This window comes from Astatotilapia calliptera, chromosome 4 (genome assembly GCF_964374335.1).
Source record: "Astatotilapia calliptera chromosome 4, fAstCal68.1, whole genome shotgun sequence".
In the NCBI taxonomy this organism is placed as follows: domain Eukaryota; kingdom Metazoa; phylum Chordata; class Actinopteri; order Cichliformes; family Cichlidae; genus Astatotilapia; species Astatotilapia calliptera.
In genome coordinates this window covers 8599046-8621766 of record NC_137425.1, presented here as the reverse complement: position 1 = coordinate 8621766, position 22721 = coordinate 8599046, and the positions used below count along the sequence as shown (strand labels likewise).

The 22721-nt window shown below is 41.0% G+C and overlaps 3 protein-coding genes across 3 annotated transcripts in view; 1 reads left to right on the top strand and 2 right to left on the bottom strand.

Moving 5' to 3' along the window:
- Positions 1–1122: 1122 nt before the first annotated feature.
- Positions 1123–8984, bottom strand: retreg3 (reticulophagy regulator family member 3). Its single transcript, XM_026164412.2, has 10 exons — positions 8865–8984; positions 8364–8640; positions 6845–6951; positions 6444–6474; positions 6195–6321; positions 5279–5363; positions 4667–4804; positions 4261–4340; positions 3473–3605; positions 1123–3385 (listed from the first exon to the last, which is right to left on the bottom strand). The coding sequence occupies exons 2-10, from the start codon at positions 8609–8611 to the stop codon at positions 2838–2840; spliced, it is 1497 nt and encodes a 498-aa protein (XP_026020197.2). The 5' UTR covers positions 8612–8640; positions 8865–8984; the 3' UTR covers positions 1123–2837.
- Positions 8985–10224: 1240 nt separating this feature from the next.
- On the top strand, positions 10225–17553 carry tubg1 (tubulin, gamma 1). The gene is made up of 11 exons (XM_026164415.2): positions 10225–10416; positions 10777–10889; positions 11152–11319; positions 11436–11504; positions 12739–12818; positions 12908–13034; positions 14634–14720; positions 15281–15430; positions 15519–15671; positions 15762–15923; positions 16462–17553. Exons 1-11 carry the CDS (start codon positions 10368–10370, stop codon positions 16657–16659), a joined length of 1356 nt encoding a protein of 451 aa, XP_026020200.1. The 5' UTR covers positions 10225–10367; the 3' UTR covers positions 16660–17553.
- A 1927-nt stretch (positions 17554–19480) lies between these two features.
- Positions 19481–22721, bottom strand: part of plekhh3 (pleckstrin homology, MyTH4 and FERM domain containing H3) — a 34912-nt gene continuing 31671 nt past the window's right edge. Inside the window, exons 11-13 of the mRNA XM_026164411.2 lie at positions 21867–22355; positions 21552–21743; positions 19481–20035 (exon numbers count right to left, since the gene is read on the bottom strand). Coding sequence (XP_026020196.1) covers positions 19865–20035; positions 21552–21743; positions 21867–22355 — 852 coding nt within the window. The 3' untranslated portion in view covers positions 19481–19864. The remainder of the gene's footprint in view (positions 20036–21551; positions 21744–21866; positions 22356–22721) is intronic.

Sequence of the window (22721 nt, the reverse complement as noted above, 5' to 3'; positions counted from 1 at the left end):
GAGGGAAAAAAGGAGATTTGGATGACTTTGAACGTGGCATGGTTGTTGGTCTGAGAATCTTAGACACTGCTGACCTACTGGAATTTTCCCTCACAACCATATTTTCGGGTTTACTGAGAATGATCAGAAAAGAGTTGCTGCAATTCTCTGGGTGAAAATGTCTCAATGTCAGAGGAGAATGACCAGGGTGCAATAAACAAGATATACAGAAGAGCATCTCTAAATGTTGAACTTTGAAGAAAGATGGGCTACAGAAGAAAATCTTACTGGGTATCTCATCAAATTAAAAGGTTAGAAAAACGTTGCCTGGTCTGGTGGGTCTCAATTTGTGCTGTAACATTCAGATGGTAGGATCAGAATTTGATCTAAACATTAAAACAAATGTTGGTGCTGGTGGTGATATCATGTGTGGCATATTTTCTAGGCACAGTTTGGGCTGCTTAACCCTAGAACACTATCGCAATAAATAGTAACACAATCACTACTGCCAGGTGATATTTACCCATTATATAATAAGATCAACAAAAAGTATGTCATCAAAATATATCAAAATATCACAACATGACAAACTAGTGTGGTCTTCTTTTATTTTCAACTGTGCCATGTCTAACAAAATGAAAACAAACGTGTCACGGGGGGACCCTAAAATAATGCTCCAAAACAGAAAAATTAGGAATTGAAGAACAAAAAAATTCCTAAACAAAAACATAATGACACTGAAAAGCTGGTCTTTGGTCCACCCTTTCCTGGGACATTTGAGACTTCCCCTGCTGAGCATTGTTTAAATGCCACAGCCAACCTGTGTATTGTTAGTGACTATGTCTATCACCTTATGACCACAATGGCAATGAGTCAACTGTACTTTAAATGGCCAACAGGACACCTTTGACATGTGACCAAATGTGACACAAAATGTTTTTATTATCCAAAGACTGCTTTAGAGAAATCAAATTCCCTTGCAGCTCTTTGAAGTCCACAGCTATGATGATCCATCTAAAACGGAATAAAACACAAATGTCAAATTAGGCCGTGACTGGTTTTCTAGTTGTTCCAGAGCTTTTCAGTATTAAATGAAGTACATCTGAATTGCCTTAAGAGCACCTTTGATAAACAGAGAGACAGTTAATTGCAAACATTTTATTTAATATGATTTGCACATCAAAACATATCAAAACCAGTTACACAGAAGGAAATGCACTACTATGCACATTACATTACAAACAGCCTACAAATCCCTCATGATGAGGACTTCTCATAGAACAGCCTACAGAAACATTCTTGTTAACTGATATGGTCAAACCAAGTCCAACTAATTTAGTAACATTTATTTTCTGCAATTTCCCATCAGTTTACATTGTTCTATTTAAATTCTGAATCCAGCAGATTTTTTTCTATACTGTGCTAAAATTGCAGCTACGATTTTCTTCTCAAAATAACACAATTGAAAACAGTGATGTTTTTTCCCTCTATTAAACAACCAGCATTTTAACTTTTCATATGTGCATTTCAGTAAATCTCACTTGTGGCTCATGGAAATTTCAAGTGCCATTTCCACTCTAAAACATTATACAGACATGGTTTGTCCATGTATAGGAAATCAGGCCGACCAGCAAAAGCCACTATAAAATAACACTTAAAAAAAGATATGAGGTTAACTTCCTATCCAAACTTGATGTAAACAAGGTCGCCTATTAAGATTGTAAAAGAGCCTTGAGAATATAATTTTCTCTTTAAAAAAAAAAAAAAAAAGAAGGTCAGTTTGAAGGTCAACCAGATAGAATACAAGAGTGGTAAGACATAAAGAGACTATTTTAAATTTTTTCTTTAAAAAACAAAACAAAAACAAACAAAAAACTGAATCGCAAACAAACCCGAGGGCTCATTCCAGGTATTTAACATGCACACAAGGTAATTGAGCCATTTTAAAGGGCAGGAAAATGGAAAAAAAATATAAAATCAGAAATTACTCACACGCGAAAAAGAAGCATGTTCTGATGTGAGGAACAAATTCATTAACACAAATGTAACAGAGCTACTTTGGGCCACATAAGACTATTGTGACAAAATAAACTTTGAATGCGTTCCTGTTAGTCAAGAGAAAAGGAAAATAGAAAATGTTGAACTTTATCCAGATATCATTCACCTTCATTGAAGAACATAATCACTGACTAAATATGCAACTGCTGTCAAGTGTTTAAATTGTCTAAATGATTCTCTAAATGAATTCGATGGTGCACCATCAAATTAATCCTCTTCCATCAGATCGTGTTAAAGACAGCCGAGTATCAACATGAACATGAGCTACTACTTATTGAAGGGCTGATACATCCAAATACTGCAATGCCTAAATAAGCTTTTATATAAAAGGCTGTTGCACAATATCAGTACTAAAACATGGCTCAGCTCAACCAAGAGGAATGTCACATTTGGTCCTGTGTTAATAGCCCTGTATGTCTAGACCTCGGTGTAGAAAAGATCTGATGGCCTCTGGCTTTCATTTGAAGTCAACAAGTACTTGTACCTTGTAACTGAGTGGTGTGTAAAGTTACAAGACTGCAAAAAGGCTCAATAATGCTGGTATATTTAATGTTTGAATGTGTTTTATATATGTTATTGTGTTACCTATTGCTCAGCCTACGAAGTAAAAGTTTTCTGGATGATCACATTTTCAAACTACAGCAAAGAGAGTCTGAAAAGATAGAAAATATGAAATACTTCACAGTGATAAACTGATGCTAATCAGGAGCAGGGGTGCTGGAACCTAAAACCATCTCCCACACACATTCTCATACTTTATCAACACACATTCAAGCTGTGCACACACAGACACACACACCTTACTGTGGTTTACCAAGCAGGCTAGACAAAAAGTTAGACCCCTGGCTCTCTCCCCGTCTAGAACCTGCACCTTCACTGAAGGGATCCAGCTGGTTTAGTTCAGACTGATCCAGCATCTCAAAGTCTTCTCCATCCAAGTCTGTGTCTAGCTCAGAGCTGGACTGCTTGCGATAGCTTCGGTGGGCCCCGGCCCTGGGGGGACCTTCTCTGCGTTGGGCAGCAGGAGGCCGTGGTTGCAGTGCCCCGGCTATTGCTGCCTGGATCATGTTGCTGGCAATGACTCCAGCCAAGTCTCCAGTGATATTAGAGGCAGGTGGCAGGCTGCTAAGAGAAAGTTCAGCATCTAGATCCTCTTGGTCTGAGTCAAGATGAGATTCCACATCCAGCACTGAAGCCCGGTGACTAGCTAGCCCAGACAGACCCAGGCTAGGCAGTCCAATGCTCGTGTCATCATCATCATCCATCAGAGTGGCATCAGGGTTTATGGAGGGGAAGTCTGGGAGGTCCTGGGCAAAGGATTCTTCAGCATCACTATGCCTGTCAAAATCTGGCCGGAATACAGACAGGGAGAAGATCAGAAGCATGAACTAACCAGGAAATCGAGGTAAGAAGTCCGTCTTTTTGGCATACATACCCTCAGAGCCTTCAGTCAGTGGGGTCTGGCCACGTGACAGGTTAAATGTTCCATTGTCAGTATAAGAAGCCTCAGCATCAGAATGCTCGGAGTCGGTCAGTGCAAGCTCCTTCGCAACAACAGCATCATCAAACTAGGAGACAAAATGAAATGGTTTAGGCTGTGCTGTGGTGCATTTTTTTAAGATGGCAGTCAAGCTGGTAACTCCGACTCTGACATAAACAGAGAAACATTCTTAGTTTGACTCTCTGCTTGTTTCTCATCCTTTTACCATCTGCAGGCTTTGCCACAAACACACATTAACACAAAAATAAACAGGTACATTTTGTGACGTTCCTAACCACAACAGGAAATGGTGCTGACGTGCTGCTGTAGCTAACAGTGTGCTGAAAAAGCAATAGGTGCAGTGAATGTTTCATCTTTCGTTTCATTTTATAACCTTGTAACCAACACTGTTGACTAACAACAACTCATGTTCACTAAAAGAGAAAAAAAAAAACCTGGACAGACTTTAAATTTTAATTTATAGAATTGTAAAGACTAAGATTTTTTTCACAAATTCACATTACTCATTATGAACACTTTAAATATAAAAGTTTACTTCTGCTTTAGGAAGCATTTTGTGTATGTTGACATAATTACTAGATCACAATATGAACAAAAACAAAAACTATATTTGAAGACAAATTTCAGGAATGATGTCCCCGACTTTAAACAATAGAAAGGCAGGCATAGTGAGTAACAGTTTGATTAAAATATTAAGAGCTTTAGAAGTGCAACAGCCTTACTGTTGGGCAAAAAGCGGCCAACTCCTCCTCACTGTCACTGGCTTCACCCGAGGCTGCACCATGTAGAGGTCTTCGTAGGACTGCAGAGTGGAGTGACCAAGACAACAAATAATTACTGAGTCCAGCTTATTTTAACTGTAGTAGTTAAATACACAGTGTGCAGGACAACCAGTTTTAGAAATGGTTTGTAAAATTAGAACTGATTAACAGATTAATCAACAAACAAAGAAAAAAAAACCCACTTTACATCACTATCTCTACTCTGATATTTGCACTTTGGTCTCATTTACTGGAGTGGAAATTGTCTTAACAACAGTTTCATCTCAAACGAATAAATTTACATAAAATCCAGTTAGCTGCCAATTCTAGTACAAATATACACGATACAATTTGGTTTACAACTTACACTGATTGTCAATGGGCTTTAACATCATGTATCCACGAACGCTGAAGTCCAGCCGCTGCAGGACTGGCTCCAGCTTGATGCCAAGATGCTGGAAAAGCTTGTGATAGGCTGCCAGAGGAGTCAGGAGAGTAGCTAACACTAGAGGAGGGGCAGAGAGAATACTAGTTAAGATAGAGAAGAGGGACATTTCTATTAAAGTGCAGTATTTCACTACAGAAAGATAGCCTGTTGACTTTTTTTTGTGATAAAGAAAAACTGAGGGACAGGGAATAGAGGTTTAATATGTAGAGTACAAGCTGATGTTTGGATTGTTTCAGACGTCAGATGTCCTCCTTGCCCAGCTTTGCAGCCTACTGGTTGAAGGTTAGGAGATTAGCTTGGTCTCTGTCTGACCTCCTTAGCTTTCTGCCTGGCTCTTTCACTCCTGCCTGGTCTGCCTCATCCACATTTTAATCACCTCACAGATCAGGCCCCGGTACTGAGCCCCCACAGATCTGGTTTCCCCACCCATGCACTTTTAATTAGACTAGTCAGGCAGAGTTTCTTTGCCAACATAGTTCTGTGAAGAGGCGTGGGTTTTTAATTAGAACTGGATAAACTGCTCGGACTCACAAGCAGAGTAGGAGAGCACTAATCCAGGAATGTAGCGTCCAATGATAGCCAAACAGCTGAACACTCCACAGGTCACGATGCAAAACTGTCACAGAAGAGCCGGAAAAACAAAAACAAACAAAAAACAAGCAAACAAACAAAAAACACACACACACACAGAAAATAGTCAACAACACCATATCGTGTTGCCCATGGTGCACTTATCCACAGCTACAGTCACACTAGGGAAAACAGGAGACCGTATCACGACCAAAAGTATTCCAACCCCGTGCAATGAACATGTGGAATCTCTTCGAAATGGTAACTTTAAAGATGGCGAGCAGGACAATGACAAATCACAGTCAGTTGCAGTCTTTAAAGTGACAATGATAAAACAGCAATAACTGTGATTTAACTGGACAAAGATAGCTGCTCAGTAACTGATATTATACAGGAATATAACAAGAAAACAAGCAGCTGACTAGAACGATCTATTGCAAAGATAATCGTCACATGTAAGTTGTGTCCATCGTTACAGACCGACTCCAACTGTTTGTGTTTACAAATTAGACAACAATTTTCTTCAAGCCTCTGCCAAACTGTCTGAGCGACTCCAATAAGTCCAACTTGGACTGTGACTGGGTGTTGCCTCCCAACAGGTCGCCTTGTGATTAAAAAATGGTCTCCCAAAGGTTGATGGTTGAATGTTCAAAGGTTGCATGCTCAACCACAAGTTGCTCGCCCAATGTGAAAAAAATTCTGCGCAATCATTGGTCAACCGCCTATTTTTCCTCTAGTGTGACCGAGTTAATAAACCAGTGAAGGAAAAAAAATTAGAAAAGGATAATAGGTAAATCAAACAGGGATAACTTAAAAATCATACAATAGGTGTTGTGATACAGAATGAAGTCATTGTGTTATTGTGTGTAGCTCTCACTGTGCCAGGATTTTGACGCTTGTACTGCACAATACTGGATTTCACAACCACTCCACTGACCCAGGCCTCAGCAATATGGTGGCACAATTCAGGCACACTGAGGGTGCCAGGATGCACCAGACCCCAGCTAGACAGGGACACAATCATTTAACTCCTTACTGCTTAATCAACTCCTTATCATTCAACTAATGCTGCAATATGAGAATAAAAAAAAACAACAAAAAAAAAAAAACAACAGTGGCTACAAACCTCTCATTTTCTGATTCATCCAGCTTTCTGACTGTAAAGGGAGAGAACATTCATCACTTTAAGAAACATTAAATATCACTGTGTAACATTATGTATACATTATTTAGACATTTGCTTGGCTTTCATCTACAGTGTCTTCGGGATTTTAAAAACCACTGCCAAAGATGAACCGTTTCATGACTAATACAGATCACTTTCAAAGTCCAGAGTACAAGGCTGCTGACTGATGTCACATTTATTCTAGGAACAAAAGTACATTTGCTACAGCCACAGTACATTAGGGATTGAATTGGCTGCATTTTGCACAATCTATGACATTCCAGAAGCGGAAAAAAAGGAAAATGCAGAATATGATGTATTCTCTTAAATATACAAATATACATTGAGACAAAATTTAGCACCTCTAATCTCTGGCCAGATCTTATTTCTCCAGGTATCTAGACAGACGAGTACAACCATGCCAGATGCCGACAGGAATATCAGGCGCAGTGAGGTCAGAGCGAAGAACCTGGCAGGGGATAAACCACAGAAAACACATGAACACAGTGCATCTATTTCTTGCTTTCATAGGCATAAACAATCACAGAGCAATGTAATTAAAAAGTTAATGCAAAATTAATTAAACCGCAAGACAGTCTGAGCAAATTCCATTTATTATTGTCAAAGTCAGAATAAGAAAGAAAGCCCACCCTCTGGTGTCTTACACAAATGTATTTTAAACAAGAAGGTTGGCAGTAAGTAGAGTATTTGACCATTTCTTTTAACTCCACACACTACTGTAATATCAATTATATCAATAAACATTTAGATGATATTAATCCAACAGACTAACAGATGTTCATATTGTAAAAAATGTAGTCTAACTATACATAAGGTTTCAGGGTTTTTTCCATCTTTCTGTCTTGCACACAACCCTAACTAAATCCCAACTGCTGCTCCATTTTCAGATCACAAGACTCCAAAATGTAATGGGAACAACAATGCTGCAGGATTCTGCCAATCACCGGTTAGAGATTAACCTAACAAAGAATTTGCTGGCAGAACAAGGGGTGTCAGTATTTGGGTTAATGCTGTAATTAGAAGTGACAGTAACAAAAGCAATGTGAAAATGTTTATGGAAAGTTGGGTCACTGAAAAATGAGAACACAACAAGTGCTCAGCACTGAAAATGCAGCTCGTGGTTTCACGAGTTTGTCATCCGCCACCTGTATGTTGAAAATCAGGACAACCCTGTCCTACTGTGAGAGCGGCTGCCCTTGTTAATGTCTAACTTTCAGTCACTTTGGGGTTACGGCTGCATCACTCTGGGCTGAAAATGGCCTGCACCATTATGTGTGTGCAGAAGCAAAGATAAAGCAGATGCAGTGTAAACGTTCTGAAACGCTTGGTGGTCTAATCAAATTCAGGCTGAACGCCAGACCTCTGCAAAAATGCCCACCAGTCAGGCTTTCTTTCCATGTGTCAGGTCAATGATCCTTCCTGTACATCTAGCAATACCCAGGTCAACTAAGTAAGCCAAAATTTGGCCCAGTGAAACACTCAAACATACTTACATATTCATATAGTGAAACAACTTCCCCTCTTATCCCCATGACACTAACTGTAGATTTGACCTTTACAGGCTCACTGGTAAAATTGGTAGAGATAATCCACAGCATTACACAGATTTCAAGATTAAAAGCAACAGTTTGGAGCATTAAAGTTGAGTGAAAAGTCCCTGCAGAGTGTGCATAAAAATAGTACCGCCACTCAGCCAGCTGCTTTATCTTGAACTGACAGGCAAAAGATTTGCATTGTGTATAAGAACCATCTGCTTCCAGTCACGCTGTCTTGCCTCTTGGTGTTGTCTGGATGTCGGCAACTGTAACACAGAGACACTGAGGAAACATAACTCACAAACTAACACAAGCTAAAACTTACCAGAACACAACGTTGATCACAATGTAGAGAAGGACACAATGAAAGGGTTTTTCCCAGACCAGGACAGACTGCAGGTAGGTCAGGACAGGCTCATAGGGCCCCAGCCTGGACTGGAGAGCAGCTTTGACAGCTCGTACTTGGCCATCTCTTTCGCTAGAGCATGAACGACTTCGAAGGCAGATATCAGCGCTCTGATTAGCAGAGCAATCCCCCACGTCTGCCCCTTGCATTGTTCCAGTGTGAGTCATCTCAGCGTCCTACTCCTGACAAAGTAAGCCTGTAAAATAAAGATTTAAGCTAAGTGGAACCATGTAAACAGCTTCATAAGGAGCGCCACAGCGCCGCTCCACTAACATTTATGCTAACGGATTTTTAAGCTAAAAGCAAATGACGCCAGCCAAACCACTTTATTATGGTCTAACAACACACATTTGACTATATTAAAATAAAATATTTTATCAAAGCAAATGGATAAACGTTTCAAAAGCAGCTAACACTTACTATTTTGTCATTTTTTTGCAGAAATGCGGCGCTCGATTCGGAGAACTTACAATATGGCGTCACCTGTTTTTCTGAGCCGTCAGCGGCCCAATCACAATACACTTTGGCCCTGCGTCATGAGGCATTCAGGTGCAGTAGGAACATCTTTGCTTATTTTGAAGCACTTCGTCGGCAAAGTTGAAAATGAAAGCGCTATTGCGACTGTAATTTTCCACACCAAAAACCTAACCCATTTTCGATTAAGCTGTCCACAACCACCCACTTCTTCCCTCTTTATTCATCATGATTTTAAGCCTATTAAAAATATAATCTCGTACAATTCATTACTTACGACCTATTAATGAAAACGGCTTGTTATGAAAAGAACTTTACTTCCCTGTCTAAATTATCTAAATTTAACTGTATACCTGTTTATTTAGCTACTGTAATTTATCTCATAGACAGTGGGCTTACAGTTGAGCATTTTAAAATGTGTCTACACTGTCCCCTTGTGGTCACATTCTATAATGACATTGATGAATACAAACAAGGGGAACACTTATTATTATTATTATTATTATTATTATTATTATTATTATTATTATTATTATTATTATTATTATTATTATATAATGTTTATAATGAAAGGATGTGCAGCAGGTTAGACTGATTACAGATGGAAGCTGTACTAAAGAGTGTGCTGAGTACATTGAAGAGCTAATGAATAACGAAAATAACAGAGGGGAGAGATGGAGGACAGTTAGTGAATCAGGAAGGGCAGAGGATTAGTAAGGAGGAAGTAGCTATGAAGAGAATGAAGGGGATGAAGAGTGGAGAGGCAGTTGGCCAAGATTACATAAGTGTGGAGGTATGGAGATGTCTATGAGAGTGGAATTTTTTAACCATATTGTTTAACACAATCTTGGAGAATGGAGAATCTGAGGAATGGAGAAGTGTGTTGGTATACATTTTCAAGAACAAGGGATAATATTCAAAGCTCTACTTGGGCGAAAAGCTGATAAGCCATACAATGAAGCTATGGGAAAGAGAAATTGAATAAAGGTGATGATCAGGAAGCTGCAGTCTTGCTTAAAAATGAGAAAGAACAATACAGATGCGATGTTTGCTTTCAGAGTCTTGATTGAAAAGCATATAGACGGTCAGAAAGAGTTGCATTGTGTAGACCAGGCAACAAAGCAAGCTGGGGTGTGCAGTAAGAGTGTCTCTGAGCCCCTTCTTGCTTGCATTGGTGATGGACAGGTTGACAGATGATGTAAGGCATATTTTACGGTTCCTTACAGCACTACACACTCCGACACGACCGGTGGCAGCACACGTTTAGAGTCGCCTTGCGACTCGCTAACCAACAGTAGAAGAAGTCTGCTTGAAGCGTCACCGCAGGACCAAGCGGGAAGGAGCGGGCAGAGGTGAAGCGGTGTGAAAGCAGTGGCTATTTTCTTCTATTATTTAGCTAGCAGGCAGACTACAAGAGCTAGCTAAATAAGGGGCGACTGAAGACGGAACATGCCGCGGGAAATCATAACGCTTCAGCTCGGACAGTGCGGAAACCAAAGTACGTGCAAAGACGTTGATAGCGTTGAAACCGCTACAGCTTTTTTTATTGTTAGCTGTGCGAGATGTCATCAGATTGCCATGTATTCTGCTGTGTAACGACAGTAGCTAACTGCTAATAATAAGTCGAGCTAACTTTAAATGTAACAGAAACAACGACCTTGTATCCTAGCTTACCAATTGACTAATAGTGTCTATAAACATAATGTTAACTTGTGCATATTGTGTGGTTACCATCAGGTGCCTTTATGATATGCATTTTATGGTAACGGGCATCCGTGCATTTAGAGTAAAGTTGTACCAGTTTGAGTAGTCAAAATGAACATGTTTTGTTTACTTGTGCCCCTTCCCTGTTACTCAGTCGGATTTGAGTTTTGGAAGCAGCTGTGTGCTGAGCATGGCATAAGTCCAGAGGGGATTGTTGAGGAGTTTGCTACAGAAGGGACCGACAGAAAGGATGTATTCTTCTATCAGGTAAGTGGAGCAGAAGTATTCTGCTTCGTAGCACATAGTCTCTTGCTATGTGTTACAATCAGCCTACATTTTCTGCACCGCAGAGTGTACAACGTCTCCAGTGTGATGATGCTTCTATGCAGCTGAAGTGCAATCATATTATTTGCGACTAGGTGGCATGCTTGTATCGTAAACTGTAAGAACCAAGCTCCTGCAGGGAGACGACAAGCTCAACACTGCAGTGTTTTCATCTAACCGCTTGTTTTTGATTAAAACCCCAAAGGCTGACGATGAGCACTACATCCCTCGTGCAGTTCTCCTCGACTTAGAGCCCCGCGTGATCCACTCCATCCTTAACTCCCCATATGCAAACCTGTACAACCCAGAGAACATCTACCTGTCTGAGCATGGTGGAGGTGCTGGGAACAACTGGGCTAGTGGCTATGCACAGGTGATCACCTGATATAACCTACTTTTTTCTTTTTGTTTTTTTTACCCTTACCCCATTAATCTCAATAAAAAATTTAATAACACATCTAAAATCTGCTCTGGATTCTCTACCTCTAGGGAAAAAAAATTCAAGAAGACATCTTCGACATTATTGACAGAGAGGCAGATGGCAGCGACAGCTTGGAGGCAAGTTTATCTTTTATCACATACTGACTATCCCAGAGGGCTGGGACGATTGAGGCTGTGGCAGTGTGGAATTTTAAAAATTGATTTAAGAGTAAATTGATATGGATGTGTGTAGAAATATTACATTTTTAAGAGCAGCTTGAAACTGTAGCCTAAACCTTATTCATGCATTAAAGTGTCAGGTATTTGTTGTTAATGTGAGGGGATTACTTTTGAACCTGTTGAAATTACAGGGATTTTCTGTCTGATATGGATATACTTACACCTTGTAGCTTGTTTTGTGTTTCTTTGTAGTTTTGTGGTCATGCTGCAGTTCCATTTGTCTCTTTGTGATCTGGTTAACTGATAATGTCTGTCATCATTTTGTGTCGCTCTGTGGTCATTTTGTGTCTCTTTGTAGTGGAGCAGTTGGTGTCTCAGTGTCTCTTTGTTGTCATTTTGCGATCATTTTGTCTTTCTTTGTGGTCACGTGGGCAGTTTTGGTGTCTCTGGGGTTGATTTGTGTTTCTTTTCAGTGACTTTTTGGAGGTGAAGCTCAGTCTAGACTGAGTAAACCCATTCGTTGTCTGAATACTGTTATGGAGTGGTGGATTTTACTCAGGCATGATTTCTCTCAGTCTTTAAGGGTTGCGTTTTGTTTTTGTTGTGGTAAAATGCATGTAGAAATGAATGACTTGATAGAAACGGCATGCTAAAATGGTGCCAGAGCCTGTCATCTTAAAACCAGCACAGCCCTAGCCATGCCTCACTATTATTCTTAGCGTCCTTTTTTTTTTTTTTTTTTTTTTGGGGTGAACTTTCTTCAGCTGCCAACCTCCCATAAAATAACAGTCGCATTTCCTTTCGAAGGTCTGCAATTTCTGTAACTCATTCACATTATGACCCCACATTATTATTTAGTGTGTGCACTCGTGTGTGCATTGGATAGGAAGGTGGGCCGAGCTGCTGTGGGCATGTGTATGTTGGCAGGGTGTGGCGTGCGGTATGTCTGGTGATAATAGCCGGGCGAGTGAAGAAGGCAGGTATTACTGGGCTGTCTTGGGGGGGTGAGGGAGCCTATTTGTGAGGTGGGGCTGCGTTCCCATTTATATAACTGCAGAGGAAAAGAGGCATTTGCACACCCACAGGCACATTTAACGTTCTGCTTCAGAAGAGTTCACAGTAAGGTTCGCACATGTGTGGCGCACTCTGTAGCTTGAAATTGAAGGTATTGAGTGATCCTTTGTCTTTGCAGGGATTTGTCCTGTGTCACTCGATTGCTGGGGGGACAGGCTCGGGGCTTGGATCCTATCTCCTGGAGAGGCTCAATGACAGGTCCGCATGCACATACTCGACTTGATCCCTTGTATTTCTTTTTCTTGCAGTATAGTACGAGCAAATAATATATAATTTCTGTCCCACAGGTACCCAAAGAAGCTGGTTCAGACTTACTCAGTCTTCCCAAACCAGGATGAGATGAGTGATGTGGTTGTTCAGCCATACAACTCACTGCTGACGTTGAAGAGACTCACTCAGAATGCAGACTGCGTGGTGAGCAGCAGCATTATAAAAAGGAAAAAAAGAAAGGATACTAATTAATCCCATTGCTTTCTTGGCATCATTACACACCAATGACATAAATAATCTCACAAGATGGCATAGGGATATAGCAATCAGCATTTTTGGAAACCCTATAACCATGCCATGCAAAATAAAGTTAAAACAAACCAAATTGTTCAGCTATTCCACCCAATAAAATTTAACATGTTGAGATGAGATGTCTTAACATGTGCTTACTGGCCACTTTATTGGGTACAGCTGTTTAGTTTCCTGTTTATGCAGACATCTAAAAATCCAATCACATGGCAACAACCCAATGCATGTTGGTTAACATGACTGAGTTAGAATGGGGGAAGAAAGGTGATTTTGAATGCGGCATGGTTGTTGGTTCCAAATGGGCTGATCTGAGTATTTCAGAAACTGCTGACCTACTGGGTTTTTTCCCACACAACGATGTCTAGGGTTTACAGAGAATGGGGCCCCCCCAAAAAGAAAAGGAAAATATCCAGGGAGTGTCAGTTCTCCAAAAATGCCTTGTCAGCAGTCAGAGGAAGAAGGGCTAGGCCAAACCTGCGGCAGTTATGAGACACTATCATGTCAATATGGACCAAAATCTCTGAGGAGTGTGTCCAGCACCTTGTTGAATCTGTGTTATGAAGAACTAAGGTGGTTCTGAAGGCCAGAGGGAGTCTAACACGGTATACCTAATAAAGTGGCCAGTGAGTACTTAAAGTCTGTATACTACTGTAGCTATCTCCTTTTATAAGGAACCCATACTTCACTGAAAAGGTTTCTTTAAGGTCTGTTTTATGTTAATTTTAACTTTTCAGTGTGACATTATAACACAGATACAAAAACTGTTAAATATTTTCCCCCCAATTTGACTACTCTGTTGTAATTTGTCTTTTAAAGTGAAATTATGTGACACTTGGCTTTAAGCACTACAGCTTAATTGCTGACGGTGCCTTTGATGGATGCTTTTTATGGCATTTTGTTTATATTTTGAATTGCACAATCTTGTTTTATGATGCTACTGACAGATAGAGACTGTCTAACTCTTATCTTTTCCTTTGTTGAAGATCTACTCTTGAGGCTGCTTCACTACTTGTCTAGCAGGCTAATAAAGAAGCAAATTGGAGTGCCAGCCTTGAGCCCTAGCAAATCCTATCTAATATCGAACTTATTAAATCTAAGTCCTGAATTGGTGATTGTATTAGTCTGAGATGCTCTGACAGTCTAATGGTGTTTCCCCTTTAATACCTACTTCCTCCAGGGTCTTGCATAAGGCCCCCATGTTGATTAAATTAGCCGCAGAGCTAATAGAATCTGCCCAAGAATTGGTCCCTCTGTTGAGACTGTACAGTGTGTCTTTTATATTCAACTCCTCTAACAACAGCACACTGTATTGCTTCTTAAGAGGTTCCTTTACTGCATCATTACTGCGATATCCTCTCACCCTTTCTTTAACATTGTAGTAGTGTATTGGCTTTCACTATACTGTTTTGCTGGAGAGTTTTTCCCTCTCCCTTGTTTTTCCTCTTCATTTGTCTAATCATTGCCCTTTGTATGTGAACTGTGCTTGTGCGTCAGGTGGTTTTGGATAACACCGCTCTAAATCGGATTGCCACCGACAGGCTGCATATCCAGAACCCCTCATTCTCCCAGATCAATCAGCTGGTGAGTGAGTGATATAACACTGTGTTAGAGCCTCTGCCTCTCTTTTTGGTTGTCAGTCAGCAGGTCTTAGTTATAGGTGTAGTTTGCAGTCTTCCTTGATGTATTTGAACAAAGACAAATGTTGAGACAGACTGCGCGAGACGTGGCGCCCAATGCAGAAATTACAAGATGCACAAACTAGTTTGACAAGTTAGTTGAACTTTAAAATGGATTTCAGATTTCTTGAAAAGAACCACACTTGGCTTCACTTTCCAAACAGTTTAAAAGTGCTTGACTTGAGCTACACTTTTTTTAGGGCCAAGTGGCAAAAAAAAAGAAAAGCTTAGGGTTTGATTTACATTTGGGTGCGTGGTTGTTGTTTGTTTTTTTTTTATAATATATTTTTATTATTTTGTGGGAAGATGAAAAATTTGTGTTTTCACTAGAGCTGATCAATAATTTTAGTTGTTCTATCAATAAAGTATCTGTCTTTTAAACACAGCTATTGAGCATATAGTGCACAAATAACATTTCAAAGGAGCTTAATTTGTCAATGTCTGCTTTAACATTCATACATGCAGGTTTCCACCATTATGTCTGCAAGCACAACCACTCTGCGCTACCCAGGCTATATGAACAATGACCTTATTGGCCTGATCGCATCTCTCATCCCCACACCCCGTCTCCACTTCCTTATGACTGGATACACACCTCTCACTACTGACCAGTCGGTGAGTTGCGTCCCTTGTGATGCGTGTGAAATTAGAAAATAATCCCGATGGTGTTGCGTTTGAAATCAATCACCCTGCTGTGTCTCAGGTTGCTAGTGTGAGGAAAACCACAGTGCTGGACGTGATGAGGAGACTCCTACAACCCAAGAATGTGATGGTGTCCACAGGAAGAGAGAGGCAGCCTAGCCACTGCTACATCGCCATCCTCAACATCATCCAGGGGGAGGTTGACCCAACACAGGTACAATTGTACATCTGTTGTCTGAGGTGTTGAACTGATCCAACATAATTATGTTAGGACTATATTTAAACATATGTGAACTGACTCTAGGTACATAAAAGCCTCCAAAGGATCCGGGAACGTAAACTTGCCAGCTTTATTCCCTGGGGTCCCGCCAGCATCCAGGTGGCTCTGTCCAGAAAGTCCCCGTACCTGCCCTCAGCTCACCGAGTCAGCGGCCTGATGATGGCCAACCACACAAGTATCTCCTCTGTAAGTGCATATTGGAAAGTTATGTTCAGTTCCAGTGTGTAGCTATGTAGTGGAGACCTTAATCTGTCCTTGTTCATAGTTGAGGATATGCAGTGAGCTGCCCAAGCAGCATTTCATGGGGGATTCCAGGAAAAATTAGGTTTTGGATTATCATGCTGCCAAACAAGACATTTCCTCAAAACTAAGTAATCTTTTTACTGGTTTAAAACGAGTTGTAAAACTAAAAGAAGCTATAGCCATGTCATTTCATTATATTACTCAATCTAAGGTGATTTAGAAAGCCTTTACTGGTGGTTATATTGCTGTGCTTTGTTTTCTCATGAATGTAGGTTCCAAAATTAAAGCAAGGGGAAATTAGTGTTACACAGAAGTTTCAGTCATGCAATAGACTTCATTTCTTTCCCGTAACACCAAGGCAAAGAAACAAAACAGAAAGTGTGATTGTTCTAAAAAAAAATCTGAAAAAGAACCTTTTGGTTCTTTTCTCACTTTGGGATGTTAGCGTTGATGTCACTTTTTCTTTTTTGCTGTCCCGCAGTTGTTTGAGCGGACATGCAGGCAGTACGACAAACTGCGTAAGCGCGAGGCCTTCCTGGAGCAGTTCCGCAAAGAGGACATATTCAAGGACAACTTTGATGAGCTGGACAACTCGAGGGAAGTTGTCCAACAGCTGGTAGACGAGTACAGCGCAGCAACAAGGCCTGACTATATTTCCTGGGGCACGCAAGAACAGTGAACAGACTTTGTCTTTTATACTTAATTCTCGCTTCTGGACAAAAATAGTTTTCTTTCACACAGATATCACAGAATAGTTATTTGGCTATAACTGCTTTTCTGGATAAAAACGATATTTATTGGCTTGCTTTAACATGTAATAACATAGTGTTTGTGTCTCCAAATTAGAGACTTTCATGACTATTAACCAGAAAAAGTAAATGCATCACATCCTGCAGATTCTGAACCCCCAGTTTATATGAAGTGTTCTCAACCTTAACAGCTCTGTGAAATAAAAGAGCACTAATTATAGAAAATCCTGTACAAAGCATCAACAGCTGTTGTCTCCAAAACATCTGTAAATATACCCGTTTCTGTATTTTTATTGTTAATCTCTTGCAGCAATGTTATTTACAGTTATCCTCAGTCTAAATCAACATTTTGCCTTGTTTTGGTCTATTTTTATACAAAGTACTGTACTTTAGTTTTTGTGCACTTGGTAGGCAGAGAGGTGTCCTTGCATATAGATGGAACTGACAGAAAGCAGTAGCATGCTGGTTAATGTGGTGCGCTGTACCATCTGTATGCTGCTGATACACATTGCTCATTTGTTATCACAGTACATGACCAACAAGAATGTCAAGTTGAAGTTGGATTGGAGCCATAAATGGTGTTGAAATACCTGCCATAAAAACAGCATTGACATTTTAACAGCATTTGTCCTCTAAAGAAAATGAGTTTGTGCAGCTGAACACAGTACAAGGATATATCTAATTTAAACACTTCATCTCTATGCCTGTAAATATTCTTGATTCACTGGCTTCCCCTGTGTTGTCTAAAAGTGAATATACTGCTACATTTCGCTTGCCTGTTGGACCTGTTTTAAACTGAATAAAAACATTTTCTATTATTTTAATTCTTACCTGAAATGTCTCAGATGTTATCTGAAGACACACCTGGTCGGTTGTATGAGAATGGAATAGAGCTGTGCTCCTGATGTTTGTTCATTCGACTAATTAAACGGCGCATAACCACAGGGCAACAAAGACAGTTGGCATTACTTGTTCAACCAGCTATTCTTATAAACCAGTAAAAAGCGTTGGCACTAACAGCACAACTGAGTTACCTCAAAACTACAGGAAGACAATAGTCCTAATGCTTCACAAGTCTGGGCACCACATACGTACATTTCTCAAAATAAAAAAGGATAGATGAGGCTGAAAAACAGCACCAAAGACAATATGGTAAAAATTTTATTAATTACATACAGTATTTATAGTTTTTTTTTATTGCACTCTCAAGTTAGTTTCAAAACAAACAATAGTGCAATTAACTATACACAAATAGAAAGGTACCATGCAACATACAAACAAGCGTAATACAAAGAAAAAACGTGTAGTTTGATTTTTCTTCTTTCCTTTTCATACAGCTTGGAGCTGCCTGCAGCTGCAGTAGAAAAAGCAAAGACCTGCTTCTGAGCAGGATACAGGGCAGACTGCAATGACTTGTCAAGGCCTTCCATGGTGAGAAAAAAAAAAGAAAATTAGGCTGGTTATATTGCATGGGGCAGTGTAGCAGACAGTACTGGACTATTATCTTTACAAAGCATCTACTGTCTTAAATTCCTACATTGTAAATACTACACTAAGAAGACGTGTACAGCAGGAAAATGTTAATACAAGTGGAAAGAGTTGCATATAAATTAGGGAATCTGTCCGCATTTGGTTAATTTCTTCTTGTAAAAGCTTATTAAAATACGCACATCTTTGGTCCGTGCTCAAACCCACGACTTGGTGAAACTTTGGCTTCAGAATAACCAGTGAACACAAAGTAGGAGCTACATAAGATTTACACATAAGAGCTGCTTTAGGGAGCATCTACAGCTCTGATCAGTTAAAGCAAACTTCAAATGAATATATGTATGGGTCTGAAATTAAGACATAAAAGGAGCGTTGAAACAAAATAATACTAAGACAGCATCTGTGGCCTGATTAGAAAAGTGTTTCTTTAAAGTAGGGGCACTGTTCGATGATCCACATTGCCGACTGGGGCTGAGATTTTTATATTTATATATGTATAACATAAAAGCACCTTTTTTTTCAGCAGACTACAGCTGCATTAGGATATTTGTCAACATAAGCAAAATTACCTAATCAGTCAAGTGTTAACCAAATTTCAGTTCAAGGATTAAAGTCAAGACAAGCAGCACAACGAAGGACGAATCAGAGCATTTGGTAGAGACACTGAAGAAAGGACTCCAAAATCCTTTGGTTTCTGTGAAAGAAGAAACAGTTAATCCGGATCCTGAATGCGTCATGAAGAAAATGACACGGCTTTTCTGATTTCTCGATCAAATAGCGCACATAGGTAAGGGGTTTTGTAGCAGTGGCGGCCGACATGACTCAACTATAGAGTTCAACATCTGTTTCCAGTTCCAAGTTCACATGGCTCACTGCATCAACAGTTCTAGGTAATGCAAGCTCAGCCGGGACCTTGTGAAAACTGAACGTCTCTGATGAACATTTCAGCATAAAGGGATGTGAGAGTGAGCGGGTTTCTATGTGTGTGGCAGAGACGGAGAGCAGCAAAGACAGGGGAGATGTCTGTGTCACTGAATATTCTCAGCACTATGCCAGCAGTGCGTGAGGGATCGCTGCCTTCTACAAAAGGCAGCGCACATATGGCACTCTTCATGAAAGAAAGAGGACAAAGTAGTGTCTTTATTCTAAGCCATACCTTTATGAGGTGGGTACCACAGCTTATTGTTGCCGTAAGTCTCAGCTCTCAGCTGCTGTGTTTCCCCAACTACTCACATTGTCTTGAAGGCTGGTGTGAAGGAGGAGTGGGAGATACTGCCATTTAGGGTAACCTAGTAGATTGCGTGACAGGACTGGGTGGGGGAGGGTGTTTGACACCTCATCAGCAGCCGTATTGGTTTCTGTGGGTTTCTGGCTTCACTTGCAAAACAGAATCCCTTGCCTTCTCATCCTCTCCCCAACCCCCCTCTCTCCTACATTGGCCAGCTCCTTCAGCTGGAAAGCTCAGCGAGGGTTTATTTTCAAAGATGGGGAATGAAAACAGCTCTCTCTTTGTTTTGGCTGCTGCGCCATTCCCAGCGGAGGAGGCACAGTGTCTTGAGGACTGGGCCTGGGACTGGGCCTCACAGGGGACCACACGGAGGAGTTGGCTGAGGGGTTGGGGAGTGAGTGTCCGGGTATGGGTCCCTCTCAAACAGGGTGCGAGGGCAGCTCTAGGAGTGTGGGTGTCGGCGCTGATCGGAGGTGACGGAAGCCCACCTCTGTGCTGTCTGCTATGGTGATGTCTGCATCTTCCCCTTTTCCTCGTTGGCGATGGATGGCACTGAAATAAGCATTCATCAGCTGCATGATCTCAGTCAGCTGTGATGGAGAGAGGGAGAGAGAGAGAGGTCAAATTGGTGGCAGTCTCAGTGTCTGTCTGGCACTGTCACAGGAGGGCGGGTAAAGATGATGTCATTCAGCTGCCAGAAAAACTAGATCCTCCAGAAGTAAAGCGTGATGTTTGGCAGATTTAAGGGGACATACACATCTCTTAACTGTGTCTGGGTAGTTCTTCACTTTGACATACACCACACTGTTCAGCAGCTGTTGCAGAAAAATTAAGGGAGGGTACTATGGAGGAGTTCATTTCTTCATGTGTCTCTCCATTACACAGACCTCAGAGGACATAACCACCAAACCACCAGAAGCAACAATTACCCTTACTCTAGTCCTACTGATTCTTGGCTAAACATAGTCTGTGCATAAGACAAGTCCCTGAGTTTCAACCTGCTTTTCAACTTCAACTATAACCCTGGAATCAGCTGCTAATCTTACACTCAACTCCAGGCCTAATCATAATCACCCCCTGCAAATCTGGTCTTTCCTTTTTTCCCCTCTGCCCATCGGCTGAAAACCTTCCACTTTTATGTCAAAAGGATACGACGGCTTTAAGTTCATAAAGTAGAAGTCTTTCTGAACCTTACTTCAATTTGCCTGTGTGTCCAATAAATAAATAAATAAAGTCACTTTTGTGCCTCAAGAGAGATCACAGAGAGCTTTTGTGTTGTGTGTGGGAAGATGCAAGCAAAGCGGCCCAATGAAAGGCATGATTTGTTCTTGATTTGGGGGGGAGAAGAAAAAGGCACATCTATGTTTCTGAGAAATGTTTTGCCTAATATTTTAATCTAACCACTGCAATAAAACTTACCCCCATGCTATTAAATGCCAGGAAGTGAGACTTTTGGTGGTTACCATCTGTTGGGGAATATGGGCAGGTTGTGTGCTCTCTATTTAGACCAAATTAATGAAGGTTTTTAAAGTGGGTCAAAGAGGCGGAGGGAAGGGGGTATCATGGGCAGACACTGTGTGTCTTTCTCTTACTCTGCAGAAAACTGCACAGTGATAAGGCCCCTTGGCTCTGCACTATACATAAACTGAATCCGGCCTACAGCTGACACACATTATGTTTAAGGTCAGAGCAGAACCAGCTTCAATTAATATTTTCCTTCCAGTCACCTTCAGCCTCACCCTGTATGTGTCATCCTGGGAGGTGAGCCATTATACTAGGGTGACACATACTCTCAGAGATGCTAACCCTGTGGACTAACAGTTGGTTTTACAGGGCAAAGTCAGAACTAGCTCAGTTTAGGACATTGTAATGCTTTTTAATATTTTACTTTGAAAGTTTATTTGCTGCTACACAGCTCATGTTTCAATAAGTCATCCAAAGGTGTGGCTCTAATTTCATACTTCATAACTCTTTCTTCACAGACCAAGATCCAGAAAAGCTAAAATAAAACCTTTTACTATCTAAATAAATCACAAAAAGGACAAATTTTAAACTAAGAATGACATTTCCCCCCTTAAACTAAACAATTCTGCACTCTGTTTATACCTTGGTGGTTTCAAAGAGCAGATCCCGGTCCCCAGCTGTAATCTTGAAGGTGTTGCTGTCAGATACACCATAAGAACAGATCTGGCCATAAGGAAAGGACTCCAGGGCCTCTGATTCTCCCTGCTTATACAAGGATACAGATGTAGCAGCTACACCCAGCCATAACTTCTGGGAAAAACTCCCCGTTGAACTCTGCAGGCAGAAAGAGGCGTGCAAATGTCAAGAGACTGCAGGATCCAAGTGGCTCTTGAGCTTTGAGGAAAAAAAACGTTTAAGAGTGATACTAAAACTAAAGCATAAGCACACAATACTCACAATATAAAAGTCCACTTCATAAAGAGTGCATCCAAAGCCGGACCACTGGCGTGCAATTGTGAGGTAGGCGGCCATACTGTCCCTGCGGCTGTAGCCGGCCAAACCTTTCCAACGCTCCAAGATGGACGTCATGACAGCCGCTGCCTCCTCCTTCAGGCGGGTCCGCAGACGCATGTCCTGCTCAACTTTTTGCTTGTGTACTGCTGTAGCTGTGTGGCTCCACAGAGTCCCTGCGAGGAGTCCTGTGTGGAAGCGCTGCGTCGTGGGACAGCCCTGAGCAGCTACCTGACAAGGAGGCACATCTTGCGGTGCAGAAATTGACATGAGAACCCGAGTTTCAAGCATATGACCTGGAAAAAGCTCATCCAGAGGCGGGCAGGGGGCATGTGTGCTGAAGTCACCCATTAGGCTCTGAAGCCTCAGGGCAGCTAATGCCTGCAGGTCCTCTTCACAGGCTGGTAGCTGACCACGCACGACCATCTCATGGCACTGCAGCACAAAGGTCAAAACCAGGACAGAGAGAAAGAGAACCAAACACAAAGAAGGTAAAGGTCGTCAGTAATAACTTCAAGTCCCCTCATCCATCCTTTCTACCCCACCTTGTTTTATTTCATCCCGTAACTCTTTTATAGAATTCCCCAGGAAAAAATTATAATGAAGCCAATGCTGGCTGCCTTTTGCCCCCTCTGCACTCCAGCCAGTGCTCTTAGTCATGTTTTTTATGCAGTCCATTTTATAACACTCACAGCCAGTGGGAAATTACAGACTGTGATTGCAGATTGTTTAGTAAAAGCATACACGATTCAACAACAACACAAGTGATGAATCACTGAATGACAATAAATCAGATGCCAT